General features: G+C 35.3%; 1 protein-coding gene across 2 annotated transcripts in view; it reads left to right on the forward strand.

The window, feature by feature from the left end:
• The first annotated feature begins 1,388 nt into the window (after positions 1 to 1,388).
• LOC124372147 overlaps positions 1,389 to 22,512 on the forward strand; it is a 40,775-nt gene continuing 19,651 nt past the window's right edge. The window contains exons 1-2 of one of the 2 annotated variants that reach the window (XM_046830515.1): positions 1,389 to 1,543; positions 21,447 to 21,667. In XM_046830515.1, coding sequence (XP_046686471.1) covers positions 21,455 to 21,667 — 213 coding nt within the window. In that variant the 5' untranslated portion in view covers positions 1,389 to 1,543; positions 21,447 to 21,454. Of the gene's footprint in view, positions 1,544 to 11,976; positions 12,134 to 21,446; positions 21,668 to 22,512 lie in introns of those variants that run through there. The other variant, XM_046830514.1, reaches the window with a different exon arrangement.

The following is a 22,512-nucleotide window of genomic DNA, read 5'->3' on the forward strand; positions in this document are numbered from 1 at the left end:
TAGGTACAGTATTTACTCTCACATAAGTGGAGCTCTCACTTCATTATCTAGGCTAATGAAGACTAATCAATAAAATAAAATAATTAAAATATTTGCCTCAGTTAGTTGGTTGGTCGAAGAATGCAAACGTATTGTGACCTGTATTCTGCAGTTCTTTTTTAATAATTAGTGTTGTGTTTAGTTTTTTATAAAGTGTATGTTTTAGAGTTAGTGAAGTTGACACACAACATGGTGGCTGTGATTCCTGGCATAGGCGTGTCACAACGCTCAACGGTATGATGTGTTTATTTTAACCTAGTTTTGAATTATGTTAGGTTGCTTATTTACCTGAAGAGACCAGATTGCAGATCTCGATCCGTAGTGTTACTGATTTTTTTGTTTCACTGAACGATGGCTTATGTCCGGAGAGATCCTGTTTCCTTGACACAATTATTTTTTAATTGTCTCTCACCAATACAAACATATGTGCTATATTTGGTTTCTTTAGCTCAGCTATTTTTAGAGTTGATAATTTTTATAAAGAATTAAAAATGGCGGCTAGAGGCTATACGAGACATTTCTCGGCCCTATATTTATATGATATTTTTTGTAAATGATGAGTACTATCAGCCACAGAAGTTTGTGACGCCCTTTTGGGAACACTCTGTATATTTAAAAGTGTTAAGTTTAAATTACTTACTTCCGTCCACAACTCTAAAAAGGAATAAACTCCAATAGCTTCAGCGACGAGGTTTCATATCGTATTTCACGACAACGTTTGATGTCACAGCCTATATCTACCCTGCGTTTGGCCTATCCCTATTTATACTGTCACTTCTATTTATAGCAACCTAGGTTTGTAAGAGCGTAGATGAGATTCTTCACTATTTTAAACGTTTTGTTGCAACAGTCTGGCGCTTATTTATTCATGCTTATGTATCAAACTATGTAAATTAGTTTTTGGATGATTTTAAAATGTTGTGTTTGATTATTTATAGTTCTTTATCGTTCGAGGTTATATTGCCTCGTATGCTTGGTTTGAACAATCTGATGTTAGACAATAGTAGCAGACACAACAGCTGGTCGTAGTTACTTTTGTCTGTTTTTGTCGTCAGAGTCCTGTAGGTTAGTTTCACATTGAGGCGATATTCCCAAATTACAAACGAGTCTTCGACTTTTTAGTCTGTTTATTTTTATACTTGTCTTATATTTTTAGAATACTTGGCATTATATTTTAAAAGTGAAATCGGTACTTTATACCCTATATTAGTGTAACTTTTGTGTTGTTATTTAAATTGTGATTTAACGTTAATTTGATATATTATAATCAATCCAATTTTAATTACAAATTGAAGTGTAAAATCATAGAACACTGTGGTATTCTTTCTGAATTGAGAATTGACTATTACAGTTTGTTGAAATGTAACATAAATAGTGTTTGGAATTTGATATGATAATTAGTTAAAAGTTTAATAGATATCTCTCTGCTCAACTAGTGATGTCTTCCCAAAAACATTCGGCTTTTCCTTAAAGCCCCTCCTTCGCTATTCTCGTTGCCCAAGAGGTAAGAACTGGAATATTTACTGATTTATTCTATTGTCTCTTGGTTATATTCAAATAGAAGTGTTACGATAGTTCCGTTCTTTTAAACCAATTACAGAATGACAGCGCTCCTAGGAGCCAGCAGCTGCTAGAAATTTCCCTGAAAACTAGCTCTTGCTTTTGATTCCAAGTGAATAAAGATAAATGTCTAGGTCTTAAAGCTAGCAATTGCTAGGATTTTGGTGTCACACTCAGGGCACACTTTTGGTTGTTGGATAGTTTAACCTCAAAAATGGCGAAGTTCATTCACTTGCGGCAACCAAAATAAGTATAGTGTTCGTAGAGAAATAAACAAGTGTAAAGAACTGTTACGATTTGAGAAAGAAAACATTGATTTATGCTGGGGAGTTTTTTAATGCAAGTGATAATCGAGGGGGGGTGAACTGTCTTCTAGGAAACAAATTGAGATATTCATACGTTTTTGACCGATTCTAATTTTCACACAGTCACTGCCGAAGATTTAGATGTTCATAGATCTACAGCATGCAAAACTGAAAGCCGTGTTATCGATAAAATTATTGATAGAGCTGATTTTTTATCAGATTCCTAACAACACCATTAGACGTAAATGAAGCAAAAGTTCTGTGACAGATAAATTCTTTTTTGCCTACTGTCATTGGTGCTCTGGACTGTACACACGTGAAGGTTAAGAAACCTTCTCTACATGGTGACGAGTATATTAACAGGAAAGACCTACACAACACGGAACTAGGTGGTACTAGGCTTAGCAGTGCTACCCATAACACCTGCTTAAGCTTTTTCCGGGAATTTCTTAATGTAGACTAGATGATTTTTCCTAGTGTTAGCAATTATTTATTCACTAGGATTTGAACTAGTTCTAGGGGGTAGATGCTAACCAGTACATTCTAGGTTTTATTCACTTCATCAAATGATGAATTTTGCAAGTAACGAATCGTCGGAGTGTTCTGAACGATGACGTAGCAAGCAAGCAAGCAATTGGTCCAATGCAAGCAATTGGATGGGGTCCAATTGGTCCGGATCCCAAATTTTCAATTGTTTCAATGGCTTTGTACCGTTATATAGTTTCACTTCATATAGTACATATTTTCGCAACCCAGTTACTTGTTACTGGTTAGTATAAGTTACATCCGATATCCTTGGAACCAAATTCTTGGCGGATTGATAACTTAATTGGCACCCGTATTAATTTTTTCTCTCGGGAACTTTGTAGCTGCCGAACGTCGCTACCGAAGCTACATCTCGCGCGCCTTGTCCGTAAGTAAAAAATTACATTTTCGTATCATAAGTTAGCCCTTTCATGCGAGACATCTAATTTGAATGTAATGTAACAGTGATATTATAACTTGTAAAGTACCTTTAATGTGTTTTATTTACCAGATCGACTTGGATAATATTTGTGGCGATGTCCTTCTGATGAGACCACGTTGTCGTGGGTATAAGTTGTCTCGATAAATGGCTAATACCGTCGAGATTTTGTTTTAGGTTTTTTTTAGGTCTTTTAGATTTTAGCTCAAGCCCAATTACTTCATGTTTTAGACCTCCAGTTTACTAATCTTCCCCTTTTCCGACTACAGCTGCATTGTCGAGGCAAGAATTCTGACGCCCACGTTTGTGACTCGAGATCATCGTAAAGGGAAGTTATTTTTTAAAGTTTTAGTAATTATTATTTTGAAGGTACAATCCATAGAACATTGGAATATTTAGGCCCATCCCAAGGTATCATATTTTAGTTTATTCATACTCTATTTGGCAGCAACGTGGCAATACTTTATTTTATTTCAACAACTAGAATTGGTGCTTTTATGTTTATTTCCCATTATTAAACATATACGTAAACTTCGAATTTCGAATATTCATTACTACGAACCCCATGCGTATTGTCCATTCGGCACAACGTTTTTTAGTAAAGTATTATTATTATTTTAATAATTCAGTATTACTGACATGTACAGCCGAAGGATCGTTCTCAATATAGATACGGATCAAACACTTTTTAAGGAAAAAAATGGGGCCATACTTTCTGTCCACTTTGGGAAAATAACAGTTGTCTTGTCACCCTCCAAAATGTTTTCCTGGCCACGTTCTTGGTTCTGAGACCTCATTAAAAAAATTGGTTTATAAGAGCATCACATGATAAAAAATTATTATTTTTGCATCAGCATATTGCCTGCAACTGCTAGGCAAAGTTATTCCACTACGTGATTCAAAATGTGATAAACCAGCCCAAACAATGAGACTACATGATTAGGCTAGACTGTTTGAAGCCTATCTGCGGGAACAGAAAGAATTAAAAGTAGCTGCATCACATTTACAATACAGTGTGTATCAAAATGAATGACCTGATTTTAAAACTCAATATCTATTGCTAAAAATGTACTACAAAAATAATATTTATTGCAAAATACTCACAAAATCTTAAAGTTTTAGGTATGTTATTACAAATGTTCTATATAACCACCAGCAGCAGCACGAACAACATCCAGACGATAGCTAAATTCCTCATAAACCTTACACAACGTATCTGCGTTCACAGACCTTATTGCGACAGTTATTCTGTTCTTTAGTTCTTCGATTTCATGAGGTAGAGAGGGAACAAACACTTTTTCCTTCACATATCCCCACAAGAAAAAGTCGCATGGGGTCAAATCTGGTGATCTTGGAGGCCAAGAATGAAGGGCATTGTCTCGAGGTCTCGTGCGCCCTATCCAGCGGTGGGGAGAGTGTTGTTGAGAAGCTGCCGAACATTGTTGTGCCAGTGAGGCGGAGCTCCATCCTGTTGGAAAATGAACCTAAAACTATAAGATTTTGTGAGTATTTTGCAATAAATATTATTTTTGTAGTACATTTTTAGCAATAGATATTGAGTTTTAAAATCAGGTCATTCATTTTGATACACGCTGTATATTATTTTAGGTTTAGAAATAGTAAGAAATTACATCTCATATAATATGTATTTAAGTCATATTTAAGGTCACGAGAAGTCAATCAGACTATCCTATATAGCGTCACATCGGACCGAAGCTGCCCAGTCATTCCAGTCGTTCTGTCCGATTTTCTAGGTTTGAGGATATAAGAGTAAGTTTCCATCGAGATGTACTGAATTTTCCCCCTCGTCGTTACTGCGGTTCAGTTTGTATAGAGCATCAGTTCCGTACACTAATTTTATAACTTGTTTAATTCTCTAACCCTTTTATTTTTTTATATATTTTTTTGAAGAGGCTGATCTTTTACGCTTTGTTCTGTCCGTCCACTGGCCTATACGAGGATCATATAAAACAGAATGGGCGGGAGAGTCGATAAAATAGCGTCATGCTCCCGCTAGTTAGTAGGTAGATCCATTGCGGGTTCTCAACAACACTGCTTTTAACCTATCAAATATACCTACTGACTATAATATGTTTTATGATTAATTGACAGACTGCATATTTACTTTTGAAGAAATCGCTTTAGAATTGAACAGTTCCTCAATGTTTACTGTAATTAATTTTAAAGACGCTTATTTAGAATTGCCTGTTGATGGTGGCCCAAAGAAATATCTTGACATAATCAATTAAAAAGGAACTATTAAATTATAATGGACTTCTATGTCGTATAAAAACTACTCCTAAGATAAATAAAAACTCACTGACTATTTTTTGGCAGGTGTAGACACAGTATCTTGGTATTTTGGCGTTATTTGTATTGGTGGGAAAACCCGGGCTAAATATATTAGAAAGAAAGAATGGACTGTGTACACGTCAAGACAAGTTACAATTTTACGAAGAAATCGTAATTTATCTTGGCTCTAAGATCAGTGCTGATGAAATTCAGCTGGTTCAAAATCGAGAATCGAGTATGTCCATGGGTACACGGGCATCACCGTTATCACTCCACGATATTGCCACAAGCGTCGGGGAGGGACACGCGTTTGGATGGATCCCGTCTGTTTATCGCATACTAATGGGTCAAAATGACTAATTACACACAGACTCCGGCACACTGCCAAAGGGGGTTTAAAGCTGCGATCGAAATGCCCTCACTTTGTTTAAAGAGAAAATTAGACAGCTTACGGACTAGGTCATTACGAGACGATATTCAGAGTGGTACTGCTAATATCAAAGGGGTTATGAGATACCCCTAACCTTGGTAAACGAGAAAAGTTACCGCTCATGTTCTATAACATAACGAGATGAATATCAAGGCGGCACTGCTGGGGATAGCGTTCCCCGATAATTTTGGAAAGATATACAAAATACCACGCTATATCAGTAGATACCAAAGGCAAAGTTCATTAAACCAGTTTATTGATATTCATTGTGAAATGCACAGAAATCATATTACATGAAAACATAGTCTTATTCAGTACTTAAGTCTTATTAAATTCTGAAGTTAAAACTCTATTAGAAATATTGCTAAAATTATACACCGGACCCGTTGAACTCACTTAGAATTTCAATGAACACAAACCAAACCAAACCAAGAACTACTTGCTAATTAAATGAACACATACAAAGGAAGGCAGTCGAGATTAAGTAGAAGTACCTTGATCACAGGACTAACTTGGGTTCCGCCTGGAGTTGCACGACACTGTCATTGCCCGGGATGATGTTGGTGGCGCTAGCGGTATTCCTTGTAGTGGGAGGGATGTCCGGCAGCAATAGTACGGTGGCCCGATTGTACCGCTGCACTAGGGATGAGTCCATTTGCTTGCCCACACGGTTCGTCACATAAATCTTGAGGCAGTAGGGGAGTTTGTAACCAGACAATGGTTACAGTTAAAGTAGGACCTCAGGGACCCATGTCTGTCACACTTTTAAGTTCTGACACATAAAGGCTTTGGACCTGTAAGGCTAAGCACTTCACGGTTTAGTAGATGTCTCAAGGAAGAAGTATATGTTGAAAGTGAACGAGTCACTTTGAGAGAACCAATGTAGGCCCATTTAGAGAAGTGGTTGTCATCCGATTGCTGTAAAAAGACAGAAGTCTTACAGTCATCTTAAGGAAATTCATGTAGAAGTTTAGGTGATTTGGAAACCCATTTTCTAAGTTCTATGCCTCCTAGCTTCAGAGGCTGGGTTAATTGGTCTTGAAATCTAGTGCTTTTTCAACACTGTGTTGATATCATCCACATACTTTGATGTGTGATGCCCTCGGCTGCACGAGGGAAGCGTGCACCTTCACATTGCGATAATTGCTTGAACGTTTTGATGGCAAGACAGGGAGATCTGTTCATAGCATGTGCCACAGTAGTAGATACATAGGGGTTGAGTCGGATCAAAGCATCAAAATATGAGCTGTAAGCGTTGACCATCAGGGTGTATCTTAATGGCGCGGAACACGTACGTCTTATATCACATGAGAAGAACACATTGTAGAGGCGGAACTGGAGAGAGTGAGGGAGGGGAAAGAGAGAGATTCCTCTTGGACTTGCAATAAGCCCATTACATGATCAGAAGTTTGAGAGAGACAGACAGCAGGCAAATGTGAGTGCAGAGGACGCGTGTCTAACAGCTGAGCAGCGCACTCTTAGTCTAACATGCTGCCTGGGCCAAGGAGAGAGCGCGGAAAACCGAAGTGTTTCTGTTAAAGACGGTGATCTTAACGATTGCAGTACCCCGGATCACAGTGGTATGGCGGCCACTTTCAGAGCAATAGAGTGGGATTTTACTCAAATAGAGGTGCACACCACGGGCTGTGCAGTATAGGCCTAGATGTCTGAGGTGAGACCTTTAAACTTGAGGGTCATTCGTTGAAAATGAAGTAAAGTATGTTTTTTCTCTGACATGTGGCACAAGAGTCTTAGAGTTACATTGAGAACGTCTGTGCCCAGGCATGAAACAAAATGGTTAAGGGCCTTCACTATATCGGTAGCCCTGTTGTTTACTTACAAAGTAGGAAGAGCTACCAGGGACTTTCGTCTTGTGAGAGCTCGGCGGGACGGGAGTGGCGAGCATTGCCACATCTCTAGGTGAGAAAGAGGGCTTGAGGGATGAGGGCGGTTTAGCCCTTGATTAGGAACCTTTGTTTTCATGAGACGTTGAGTGAAGACTGGCATCCTCAACGCAAGAACATACAGTGCTCAGGAATTGAACAGGAGTTTCATGAATAGAGAGTAGAGTATGATTTTCGTTACATTCAGCAGGTGTGGGCCGATAGTGTTCTTATTTTTGACCAACCTGTGATCGAGCTTTTTCAACAAATATGCAGAGAGGAAAGGGTTATATACAGTAATATCACACTACATGGCTTTAAGAGCTTCATTATATTCATAACTCGTGTTGACAAAAAGCACGCAATGACTTGGCAGCTCCATGTAACACATTACGGAAGTCTAGTACGTGATTCAGATGTACATTAGTGAAGCGTTTAGAGTTATAATAGCGTTGACTCAATAATTAATACGCTATAAAGTATTTAGGGGCAGTGAGATTTAAAGATTTCACTAAATTGAGAGGCTTGCCCGATAAGACAGACTAGAACAACTTATTTAAATTAGTTATACTAGAGTTCCGGCTGATAGTAGAGCGAAATAAATTAATAAACGAGACCCATTGTAGTGGGGATCCGTCAAAGTGTTAAGATCTAATTTAGGGAGTTTGAAATTGAAACTGATTGTAAAAGGCAGCTCGTGGTGACCCTAGTAATGCAGACACGGGGTGCTGAGGATTAAGATCCATGAATATTTCGATAGTGCTAGATATCTGGACGTAGATATAATTTATTTGATTCACTTCATGCGAGAGTGCTGCACTGTCCGTGGTTTCATCTGATTCAAAAAGACGCGCAAGCATGGTTTCAAAGTCACTGCACCTCTTAGAGATTTCGGAATTTTAGGTTATGAGAGTGCGAAGTTGAACTTGAGCAAGAGCCCTCCCTCAATTGGGACCTTGCTAGAGTTCGTCGACTTACGGTAGGATGCGAGCTCTCGTTCACTAGGTATTTTGCAACAACAAGACAATAGACACACAACACAAAACAGGCCGGTATCTATAACAAAAAATGATAGTACCACAAACAATAATTACATTGTAGTCCTTTAAAAAAATCATAAAAACAAATTTTCAAGACATTTAAAAAGAGAAATAAATGTATAAATAGTAGGCCTAAAAAGGAATTACAATTACTTTTAGTTCGAGATTGACATAATTTGTTGTGTGGCAATATACAAAAATAAGTTATATTTACCCTCAGTAATAGAGATAATATGTAATAACTGTTACAATTAGAATGGCTAAAATAGCCTGTAAAAGCTATTGAGTATTTAGATCATTAACGAATGTGATCTAATTTAATACGTAGTAATATTTCATAGTAGAGAGAACAAACTGTCTTGTAATGTCACAGATTTTAGAATGCAATGAAATCACGAGAAAATATGGATACAGTGTAAACGCTGTCTAGTTTTCTAGACAAAGTTAAGGAATTTACATAAAGCTTTCAAAGACAAAACAAACTAACATAGGTAATTAAAATATTTTGATTTACATCTTTAACGGACAACTTTAGTGAACTGTATTAAATTACATTAATAGGGCTACAGTACTACATTCGGATCGGAAATCGCTACTGCCAACAGGTTAAGATCCTGAACTGAACAGTAACTTCAGAAAGCCTTTTGTGTAAAGTAAACATAATAATAAGATAAATGAAGATGGAAGACCTTCCAATCACAAAGAGGACTAAACAAGTCACAAACAAAATGATCAAGGCTTGAAGCATTTGATTTTATACTGTTCAAGGGTGGTCAAAAAAGAAATGTTCCTTAGAGAGGTTTTACATATTTCGTGAAAACTTATACGACGTATCTTTTGATGACAGTATTATTCTTTGGCTAGAACGTATTGTTATCCAACAGTCTTTACGAAAGTGCATTTTGATTTATATTCATGTATCCCACCGAGAAATTGTTGCTGTGAAGTCGCTGGAAAAGCCGAATGAGACGTGTTTGAGGAAATATTGAGAGTCGTATCATCCGGCATACTGAATTACTTGTCAATTATGTACTGAGGATTTTAGGTTGTTTACATATATTATAAACAACATTGGCCCTAAGATAAATCCTAAGAACCTAAGAACACCATAAGGCGTACTAACTTTTTTGTCATTACATCAGCGATCCGAACACTCTGTTTTTCAGATAAGAGCAGAGCCATTTATGTGGCAGACCACGTACATGATGTGATTCCTACTTGTGCAACAGTGTTTCATAATGCACACAATCTAAAGCTTTAGACAGGTCAAGAAATATGCTTAGTACGTGTTCACACCTGCCCAGTCTAACGACAATAGAGTCCAAAATGTTATGTAACAGCATCTATTATGGATTTGTTCTTCCAACATCCCAAGTGCTCCGGATCTGCGATTTTAAAGTTTTCAAACAACTTCATAAGTCTTTACAAAAAACTTGTTTGTAAACTTTACTGAGAATTGGAAGTATTGAAATGGGATGATAATTGTTTGGTACAATGGATCGACCTTTTTAAAGATTGGAAGAACTATAGCGGATTTTAGAACTGATGGAAAATCCCTTTTTGAAAAGAAGAGTTGATTTATTTTTGTCAGTGGTGTTAAAATATGCTTGTAACGATGTTTTAGCAACCAAGTACACATATCATTGATGGCACAAGATTTTTTCTCATTTAGTCCATGCACAACACGAGCCAACACTCCTTAGAGAGTGGAGGGCGTATACGTGTACTCCAGTGGTTGAGTGGAACTATCGAGTGTAACTATACCACTCAGGGGTGGTAGTTCCAATTTATGTACACGTCCAGCCTGGTGTTATGCCCCCGTATGTGTGGTCAGAATGACGTCAGATACATTGAAGGGTATAGGTCCACGGGGTTGCAATGATGGAGTACATACAGGTGGAGTTACATACAATAAGGAGAGTACTACTCATATTTAGACCATTTAACCATACAGACTCGGCTATAGGAGTTTTGCAGTTAACTTTTAAAAGAATTTTTGTTAAAAATCATAGATTTCATAATTGAATGCTATAGGGCCTTTCGTTATTCTACGGAAGAGAGCGCGCGGGTGTGTGCGCGTACTTGTATACCTTGTTGTTTATTTAAGGCTTTCTTGAATAACAGTACAATTTTGTTACTTCCATCACTATGATATACAGGAATGTGCTATAATAAATACATACACACTATCGTTTGTAATTGTCAATTCACAAGAAATCTTGAAAAATAAAAATCAAAACAGTTAAAAACCGTCAGATCAAGATCGTTGCAGTTAAATCACATAAAAAAGTAAGTTGGGCTAAGTAAATCACGATTTTATTTAAATAATTATTTAAAATGATCTGACCACATTCTGTTGTCAAAAATACTATAATAATGTATTCATTTAATTCATTAATATGTATTATTCAGTTTATATTAGCTTATGAAAGATTTTAAGCTAACTCCTTGTTTACATCAGTACTCTTTGATCGAAAAGGTTTGGTACTCGAGTTTAAGAGTGAACAATAAAACTGTCCTCCTCCGTAGACTAAAGGTTATAGCCTCTGCTCTCTTACCCGAGATATCACGGGTTTAAATCCCGGAGAGGTCCAAAAATGTAATAACAAAAACCAGTGCTGACGCTGAGGCTTAAAATAAGATGAAAAAAAAAAAAAAAACAATAAAACTATCACGTAGAGCCACTACAATTGAAATTACGTTAAAATTTGGCTGTTATATTAAAACAGGTGTTGGTTTTTTTGGAGATTATCACTAAATTTTGTAACTTTTAAAATTCATTACTTGTGAACCCATTATCTGATTCAGAACATATTTTTGAAAGATAGTTTCACAAGTGTACTGATTTTGAGTGTCATTTTAAAATGAAGAGAAAAATTATTATTTAATTATCATCCTAAATTTTATTCTGACCGGGTGGCTCAGCAAATACGCACTGGATACGTTAAAGTCATTATACGTACTAGGCGTTTAATTTAATTTTGTAAACTACTATTCAAAAAGTTTAATTTATAACACGAATCTAATTAAGTAGGTTCTGATACTCACCGCGGCTGGCACAAGCACATACTCAGTCGAGCGCGCTAATCACTAGACTGTCGAGTGGTATTAATGCAACTCAAGTTATTGAAGTTTTATTGGTTAGTCGTTAATTTTTAAACTCGAGTATCTAAAATTTTTCATCCGAAAGTAAGTTGACTAATTTCTCCAATTAAAGAAGTGTCGCTGTTTAACGACTTTATTGTACCTAATGTGTTATTGTGTTTTTATGGCGTTGTAGATTACCTTGACCTGGGTATCAATTAGATTGTATTCTTTAGAGTTTTCTGCTGTATCTTACATTGAAAAAGATCATCTTAATCCTACAATATTCATGTTCAGTTGACTATGACAGTTGCTTAGCTGACTTTGACCAGCTGTGCCCAAAATATGTAATGTCTTTTCCACACTATAAAATAAAAAAAATATAAATCTTAGACGATGGCAGATTCAAAGACCAGAGTTTGTGCGATAATGATATAGCCTACTTATTTGGTTTTGATTACGAAATGTGATGGAGACTGTATTTTTATTATATGGAATTTAATTATTGAAATACATTTGACCAAATAAATAGTTGGGTAAGTTTGTTGTTTATTATTCTAAAGGACTTATAGTTTATGTGCTGATTATTAATCAATTAATGTGAAATAATGTAAACACCAGTTAAATAGTTTGTAACGGTCTATATTTTCTTTTATTACACATTATTTCATATTCATATCGTGACTGCCAAAGAAATTGTTTGGGATGAAATTGTAAATTCAGTAACAATACAATATAAATGTACCTGACAGTATAACCTCAAAACCACAAGTTACCTTTCGATAGGGTATGATAAGCGGACTCGGGTTTTTATATCGAAATTTGCAAACGATATTACTTAATCATAACCATCGATATAATCAATTGATACTAATTAATTATTTTGAACAATTAACTTAAATAATCTATATCAACAGCTGAAAACTCTTTCAAATAATAGCCTACACGTAAGGTAATATTTTCAATTTTACATAAGTAACATTTGATTATTAAAAATGGCAGTCAATTTTAGAAAACTACAGACATTGCTTGAAAGATGATAATACATGTTTTCCGTGGCTTCAACATATAGGACTCGTACCGAAAAACCATTATGTGAAATTTGTGGGAAAGAAACAAATGTAACTATGAGAAGAGCAAATATGGCCTTCCTGTTTTCCTAATTTCGGTTATAATAATTTTTGTTTGATCATTGTTAATATTAAATTCACATTTTAATTTAAAAAATACGTTTGTTATTGTGGACTATAGGTACTTTTTATCAATTGATAGTCTAGGATTTGAGATGTGAATATTAGGTATCGATGATTACATTCTTCAATATAAAAAACCGGGTCCGCTTATCGTACCCTACCCTATCTTTCTGGTAGTGTAAGTACGAGGGGCCAATAGGATAACCAAATCATCTTTTGATTCGAAATATCTAAACTTTTGGTACTTTGGGATTATACCGACCACACCCAGACATGAATCGTTATTTGACATTTTGCTTCTACTGATTACTAGATTAGCGTAGAACAATATTTCTCCAATATAAAACAGGAATTGTCTTATCGCAAACCCCTCCCATCCTCAGACAGAGGTCAAAGTCGAGCGGTCTAGTAGATAACGTGATTGCAGTCTCGCCGCCCGTTCAGCTGGTTCGTCGCTTTGTTGTATTTCCGTGTTTTACCTCTACATTTCTCCAAACACAAAAATTCAACAAAAACAAACATTACCAAACTAAAACTAAACTCTTTATTGAAAAAACACTCAAAACTTGTTTTTATTCTTGATCACATTCCGCCACCCAAAATGCGAGTGCCTCCGGCCATCAGCGCGGGCTTCGTGCTGCCCCGCGCTGATGTCAAGGAAAGAAAAACATCCCTCGAGATAGTACCTATCAGTAAAATATCAAATTCTAGAGGGGCTGATCAGAAATATAAATTGAATTGTAATGGAAAGGCAATTATGTACAGTGCAAATCATGTGATGCCGCATGGCCTGCCGTAATCGGGATTCTCGAGAAGATAAGATAACAGCGACAAAAATACTGATCACAACACCTGGAAATGCTTGTAAAGTTTGTAATTTTGCAATTAAAGAGTTGTTTTTTCGTTCTATCATGTCTATTTCTATAAATTTATATTTTTGTGTTCTTCATACTGGTGTGGTCGGTATAATCCCAAAGTACCAAACTTTTGAATATAAATACAGTACTTTGGGATTATACCGACCACACCCAGACATGAATCGTTATTTGACATTTTGCTTCTACTGATTACTAGATTAGCGTAGAACAATATTTTGTGAATATAAAACAGGAATTGTCTCATCGCAAACCCCTCCCCATCCTCAGACAGAGGTCAAAGTCGAGCGGTCTAGTAGATAACGTGATTGCAGAGTCTCGCCACCCGTTCAGCTGGTGCGTCGCTTTGTTGTAATTCCATGATTTACCCCTACATTTCTCCAAACACAAAAATTCAACAAAAACAAACATTGCCAAACAAAAACTAAACTCTTTATTGAAAAAACACACTAAACTTGTTTTTATTCTTGATCACACTCCGCCACCCAAAATGCGAGTGACTCCGGCCATCAGCGCGGGCTTCGGCAGCCCGCGCTGATGTCAACGAAAGAAAAACATCCCTCGAGATAGTACCTATCAGTAAAATATAAAATTCTAGAGTGGCTGATCAGAAATATAAATTGAATTGTAATGGAAAGGCAATTATGTACCGTGCAAAAAACTCAAATAATCATGTGATGCCGTGCGGCCTGCCGTAAACGGGATTCTCGAGAAAGATAAGATAACAGCGACAACAATACCAACAATACCTGGAAATGCTTGTTGATTGATGGAATGTTAGTACTGTTACTCAACTACATCGTTTTATAACGTTCTAAGTTCATTGAAAAAAGTTTAAGCGTTGGGGGCATATAACGGAATCTGACCCCATTAACATTTGATAATCGTTTAAGTTTGTAATTTTGTAATTAAAAAGTTGTTTTTTTTTCGTTCTATCATGTTTGTTTCTATAAATTTATAGTTTTGTGTTCTTCATACTGGTGTGGTCGGTATAATCCCAAAGTACCATAAATACATTTGATTCACAAGTGGTTATAATTAATGTCATTGGTCATGAAAAGCACCATTAACACTCCAAATGATATTGCCCCCTTTAACCCTTGAACTGGCAATCAACATTATAATGTTGATCTAAATAATTTTACAGGTAGAGTAGGCTTATGATAAGTGAATCCAGTTTTTTATATTTAAATTATCAAATGATATTTAATTATTACCCGGATTGATATAAGTTAGGGCCATTCCATAATCACATCATCCAGGCCATGTCACTCACCAACTCAGATTTTGATGAATCCTGGAGGTTATGATCTTCCTACTAAGATATAGAAATATTCCAAGTTTCAACTCCTATCTCAAACGGTTATTGTTTTATAGCATTTTCAAGTTTTGAAAAAAATGATGTTTTCGCTTTTGAGAATTATAACAGTGAATATTTTCAGATAAATTATAATCTGCATCTTGGGCGTTTCTGGTTTAAATGAAAAACGTTTGAACAAAAAGCAGTATTGTCAAGTTAGCTATGCTGATTATAAAAAAAGGCAATTATAAGGTTAAAGGCCGGCCTGGAAAATCACGAATTTGATGTTATCAATGTATTCTGCTCATCCTCCTGAACAATTTCCTCCTGAAAGATTGTTTCATTTTTATTAGAACATGGAATTATTAATAATGAGTATATTTTTTCGTCGTGTATTGTTTTTAAACCGGGAGACTTTGATGGTTCGTTGCGACAGAAAAATTCGTAAAAATAGCAAAAAAAGTTTTAAATGTAATTTTAAAACTCTGCCTTCCTTATTTGACAGAACGTGCTTAGACATAGTTTGGTTTGGTGACCACGTTGTTGCATTTGAAACCACCGAGACAATGCTACAGTCCTTTGGAGTTTGGCGTTCTGCACATTCTGTGGTGACTGGTATTCTTTCTGGCGCAAAGTGCATTTCCGTCACATTTCAACAACGTAGAAGAAAATTGGTGGTCCTCTGACAGTCGTTGAAATTGATGAGGCCAAAATTGGAAGAAGGAAATACAGTCGTGGCAGAAGAATTTAGGGACAGTGGGTTTTTGAGGGAATCGAAAGGCAGAGCAGAAATTCCTTCTTTGTTCCTGTTGAACAATGTGACAGGGACACCCTCCATGACGTAATTAAAGAATGGGTTCTGCAAGGTACTATATTTGGTAGTGACTGTTGGAAGGCCTACAACTATCTCGGTGACGAGCTATTCAGGCACTTCTCCGTCAATCATTCCATTAATTTTGTTGACCCTGATACCGGTGCACATACAGACAGCATTGAAAGACACTGGCGAGAAGTCAGGGCGAACATCCCTCGTTATGGGGTCCGGGGTGACCATTTTGTCGGGTACCTGGCAAAATTCATTTTCAAAGTCAAATACCCCCACCCACATAACAGGCTCCAAATATCGTTGCTGCCACTTAGCTCTATCCACCAACACACTAATGTTAACTGTTCTCTATTAATGTCCATTTATATATTTATATTAGGGTTTTTCATGATTTATAAAGTTTTTTATACTTAAAATAATTGCCTTTGCATTAAATTTCAATTTATATTTCTGATCAGCCCTCCGAGAATTTGATATTTTACTGAAAGGTACTATCTCGAGGGATGTTTTTCTTTCGTTGACATCAGCACGGTGCTTCAGTGCTGCCCTGCACTGATGGCCGGAGCCACTCGTCTCAACCCGATAACAACTAATTAGTTTGTAGTTGGAAATTAAGAAAAACATTGTTCATACGGGTCAAAATTCTGCTCATTTCAGTATTATTATTTTTCATTTACGTTTCCAAAGATGGTGCCGTATTTTATGACATCATCACGAGGTTGAATCACGGTCACAAAAGGTCATGTGATGACACAAATCCTATCCTGGTTCATGGCAAGACCTGGTTCATGAACTACTCCTGACCTAGTTCCTGAACTAACACTAACCTAGTTCCAGAACCAATTCAATTAATATAACTAAATTAATGTTATTATTTGAAAACAAAAAGAACAAATACAAAAAAATTTATAGAATCTACTTAACTGACATTCTAAAACTAAAAATACTGGTTTTCATGAACAAAGTGTACTTAATTTCGCAAGCTAAATGCTGAAATAACAAATCTATAAATTACCGCACCTCAAAAACTTAGTTGTAGATTTTGATAAAACTTTCTATACACATTCAATACATGGTCTACTATATTATATTACTATCCTCATTCTTAGGCCGTACATATTTTCGGAAATTTATCGATTTTACCTGTCAAATACTGAAAAACTAAATCTATGGATGGCCGTACCTCAAAAACTTACGAACCGATTTTTATAAAAGTTTTATATACATTTGTGACACAGTCTACTATATTACAATATAACCCTTATTCTTAGGCCGCACCTATTTTCGGAGATATATTGATTTTACATGTAAAATACTGGAAAAACATATGGAAAGCCAAACTTCAAAAACGTTTGAGCTGATTTTGTTAAAACTTTCTATACACATTCAATATATGGTCTACGATACTACAGTACAACCCTCATTCTTAGGCCACGCCTATTTTCGGAGCCACGCCGATTTTACAGGCATTGTCCTGTAAAACCAAATTTATGGATGGCTGTACCTCAAAAACATACGAGCTGATTTTGATAAAACTTTATATGCACATCTGAGACACAGTCTACTATACTACAATATAAGCCTCATTCTTAGGCCGTGCCTATTTCGGAGATATATTAATTTTACATGTCAAATACTGGAAAAACATCTGGGTGGCCTAACCTCAAAAACGTACAAGCCGATTTCGATAAAATTTCTTAGGTACGGCCTATCGATGAGGGATGTATTGTAGTATAGTAGACCATACTATTCTACTATTCTGCAGCATTCTTTTATTTGTTCTTGTTTTCTTGGTATATTCATTTTGGTTTTGGTTGCATTTATATTATTCCTTGTTGTATTTATCTTGTATTTATTGAACTTAACATGAAGTAATGGTTTATTTCCCCCCTTGGTATGTCTGTTGTAGTTGTAGTCACTGATTCTCTTGTTATTGCTTTACAAACAAGCAAACACAAGTTCGATTTGTTTTTTGTGTTTGCAAATTTTTATCTCTGTTATTCTTTGTATAGTCTATTAATCTAAGTATTTATCCTTAGAGTAATTATACTTGTGATTGTGTTACTACAAGTATTATTATCTTTCTGTTATTTTATATATTATTCTAATGGGTTATCAAGTACCAACTACGGCTAAATGTCCATCTTATTATCTGTATATAACTGGCTGTTTGCCGTTGACTAAATAAATCTAAAGGCAGAATGATAATCAAGTCTAATTTTTATTTAAGTGATCTACACAAAATGAGCTACCTGAAGAACCAATAAAAATTGGGGTTTTTTATTTGCTTTTAGTTTATAAAATTAGTTTTAAGTATTTTCCTTAGGTTTTTGACAAATATAATGTTAAACATAAGATTTCAAGTTGCACAGCAACAAACTAAACAATTGATAATATAATATTCATTGATTAATCAAAATAATAATATTAATTGATTTTTAAAGCATATTAAAATATTGTACATGTGCTGTTGAGGTATAGCTTAAAACTTAAAACCAAACTCTGGGAACTGGAAAAGATATATACTATTTATTTATTATTAATTATACTGTATTTATTATTATTTATTACTTGGCAACCACTATTTACTACTGCCTACTGCTACTACTGCCTCTGAGTTGTGAAGACATGAAAAGATAGTACTGTACGTGGCAGTGGTGTCAAATCCACTTACTATCTGACTCACCAAGTGAGCAGGACTCAACATGAAAGGTTTGGCTTTCAATACTAAACCTGTTCACTGCCCATGTCTGACATTGTCAGTTTGGTTAGAGTGAGCATCAGTGTTTAAGAAGTTGTTTTATATTGTGAACAGTGTCAGTAGTTTGTGTTAAAAAATATAAGTAGTAGTATATAATTTTATTTTCTTCATATTAGTGTTTAATCCATTTTTTAATTCATTTAAATAAAACTTTTTGTATGTAATATAAATTTAGTCACTTTTAAAATGTCTAATTTAAATTCAAAATGTGAAGAAGGACTGCAGTGTAGGACAGCATTGTGGAACAGAGTGCCACGAAAAAAGCTACACAAAGTCAGTGAAAATAATAAATGTTGAAACATTAAGTGATATTGAAAAAAGGTTTATCATACTAAGAAGTGGTTTAAATCAAGAAGTATTTGTAAATATTTGTGCTCATCACAAAATGTATTCTTTGAATAAGTTTAAAACATATCAAATCTTTTGTTTTGACCCATTCCAAACACACAAAAAAGAATAACAACAAATTTAAGACCTGTAACTTTGGAATGTTATGATCAGATAAACAACATTTCTCATGTTGTGACAAAAGCAATAACTGGTCAGAAATTATGTAATTCTTGCAAGGAAGAATATTATAAGTGTAGAAATGAAGTTGACGTTAGTTTAGAAATTGAAAAGCTCCCTGATGACCTTCTAAACATTAAAAATTATTTGAGTAAAGAAGAAGCATTAGAAGTAATTAATTCATCTTTGGTTGATATTGGGGAGTCCCCATTTAAATTTCATGCTATTCCTTCTCATATGAAATCAAGTTATGCAAAAAGAAAATTGAATTCTGCTTGCTCCACTATTAAATCGAAAGTATGTAGAGTTTTGGAACAAGAATTTTCACCTGAAAAAAAATATAGAAAATGTGGCAAAAAATATTCAACAAAAAGCTGATGACTCGTATAGGCTTTTTGAATTAGTGAAAGAAAAACTTGAAACACCAGTGACCCGCAGTCAAAAAATTCAACTAGTAACACTTTTACCAGTTTCATGGAGTCGCAAGGTTTTTGAAGAATTCAAAGTTAGTGAATATATAGTTTGTAAAGCACGAGAAATATTAAAGAAAAAAGGGAACAGGCCACTGCGATATGGTCATGAGTTTCTATCAAAATGATGACTTTTCACGAATTATGCCTGGGAAGAAAGATAAAGTAAGCATATCCAAAAATGTAGATCAACAAAAAAGATTTATGCTTTGTAACTTTAACGAACTCTATGCTGCATTTAAATTTGAATATCCTGCCATATAAATTGGTTTCTCAAAAATGTTGTATGCTTCGTCCTAAGTGGTGTGTATTAGCTGCGTCCTCAGATACCCATGCTGTATGCGTATGTTCAATTCATCAAAGAGTAATTTTAAAGTATGTGCCATAGAGAACACATACCATGAGTTGATGAGTCACCTAGTTGGCTCTATTGATAACAGACTGTATGCTTCGGCACTGTTCTAACTGTCCAACTAGTGAAAATCTGAAGCAAGTCTTGCAACAAAAAATTGAAGATTGGGAACAAGAAGACAATTAAATGTAGAAATTAAATTTTTGGACCTTCTACTTCATTTCACTGGTCATACCAAAAAGACATTTGTTTTGTCCAATTGGACCACAAAACTTAGACAATAGACAATAGACAATAGACAATATTCTTTATTTGTTGTTTCTTTAAGAAATACAATTGCGTCAATAGTAGATAATAACAAAAACTTAGATTAATATTTCTTGCTTTACAAATATTGATGTGGTATTTATAGAAGATCGAAGAACTCCTTCAATGAATATACAGGTCGTTCCATCAGCCAGTCTCGAAAATGTCTTTTCAGTTCGTTCCCTTTCATGTTCTTGAGATTTGGTGGTAGTGCATTAATGATTTTGCGTCCAATGTAAGAAGGTTTTTTGCTGAATTGCGATGTGTGGTGTACAGGGAGAATGTAGTCCGTTGCTCGTCTGGTGTGGTATGAGTGAGCATTTTCATTTCTAGGAAGGTCCATCTGGCTGGTGTAGATGACGACTGCATGGATGTATAGTGCTATGACAGTAAGAAGCTGCAGGGATTTGAAAGCTTCTCTGCAGCTTTCCCTAGGGCTGAGGCTATAGAGTGCCCTTACAGCTTTTTTCTGGAGTATCAGGATTTTGTTGAGATTTGGTTTCAGATGTTCCTCCCCATGAAATTAAGCCATATCTGAGGTGGGACTCCACTACAGCATAGTATGCTGTCTTTGCCGTCTCCAAACCTCCTATCCACTTCATTCGCTTTACCACATAAGTGCCAGATGAAAGTTTTTTGGTCAGATCGCGTATGTGATCTGTCCAGGAGAGGTCAGCATTAATTGTTAGGCCAAGCAGTTTTGCCTTTTTTTCAACTAAAATATTAGGTATTTTTGGAATCTGCTTAGATGACAGTCATTAAAATAATTCATAAAAAATTCCAGTATAGTTAATTAATTATGTGTGACATGTTAGGTGTGTCATTGGTAATCAAACTGAGGGTTGCTGTGATGATGTATCTCGTACAAAGAGTATTCAATATGAATTGAGTCATTGTAACATATTTTAATTTGGAAATATAACAACTAGTCTATATAATAATGGTGCTATTTTATGTTTTAATAGTATTATTATCTAGTACCTAAAAAGTAGTTTAGAACCAAAAATAATTTCCATTGCCATCAAAGATTTATTAAACATTATTTTACCTGTTGAGGTAGTGAAGGTGATTTTGGGATTCAGTTTATAAAAAGATAATAAATGTGAAACATTTTTAGCTGTGTCAGTATCTAGAGTATAATCAGTACAAAGTTAAGAGATGAAAAATTATTACTTGATGAAAGCTATGTTTAGTCTTACATATTCTATCGTTGAGTTTAACTTATGTGACAATCTTAAACTAATGAACGTTTTTTACAGAATCCAACATGTCAACAACCATAGTGCCATCAGGAATATTTATTCCAGAGAAAAAGAGATTAAAATTTTTGCTGGCTTTTGAGGAGCCTCTGTTTAATTTATTCAGTATCATCCCTGCTTTTGAAAAAGCTGGGAATAATTCTTGTGAGATTCAGTTCCAATTTATTCGTAAAAGAAAACAAAAGCACACGTCAATGGCGTTGGACAAAAAAAAGGCAAAGGTAATTTGTAAATATTGTTTTGAATGATTTTGTAGAGTTACTGTTAAGATAATACACCTCCCTCGAGCTAATTATTTAGTTTAAGCTAGTGGAGGAGTCTCTTCTTTGAATCACTAAATCGTATAAATAGTGGAAAAGAATGGCCGAAACTACTTCCTTTACATATCTTCATAAATACCACTGCCCTTAAATACTGCATTTAACCTTTTTTTCACTTAGTTGCCAGAATTGGGTTCCCATAGATGCAATTAGACATTTACAAGAAATAAAATTAATACTTAAGAAGTCTAGCGAACGTGAAAAGTCGGGAATATGTATAGACATTTACCAAGTCGTGAAAAAGCGGGATATACCATAGGTATTCCATCAAGAGTCGGGAAAGGAATTTGAAAACGTATTATACACAGTTGTGAAACAATTCCGGTTTAAAACAGAGTGGAAGACGGATTACGACCTTTTTTGTTGCTAGTTCCTTCAATTAATAGCGGGAGTTCGTGTCATAACCATGGCAACGAGGTGTGAGCCAGAAATTGTTTTGTTTTCGCTCCACCCCCTTCCCCAACTTCCAAATTCCGTACCTCCAATTCGGTCCTTTGTCCGTGATTTCGCAATTGACAGACGGCAGTTATGCGCGTTGTTTTGGTGATAGATAACTTGTGATTTTCAACTGACATTGTTTCAATAGTAAGAGGTAAGTCATGTTTTATCAGTTTAATCTAAACATTTATTTTTATTTTAAATTAATTTATGAATAATTGTTTCATACTCGTAAAGCTATTCATAGACAGACATTAGGATTTAGATGTTTAAGTTTGATTTGTATAACTGTATAATATATTTTGAAC

Source organism: Homalodisca vitripennis, unplaced genomic scaffold, assembly GCF_021130785.1.
Source record: "Homalodisca vitripennis isolate AUS2020 unplaced genomic scaffold, UT_GWSS_2.1 ScUCBcl_2614;HRSCAF=7556, whole genome shotgun sequence".
NCBI lineage: Eukaryota > Metazoa > Arthropoda > Insecta > Hemiptera > Cicadellidae > Homalodisca > Homalodisca vitripennis.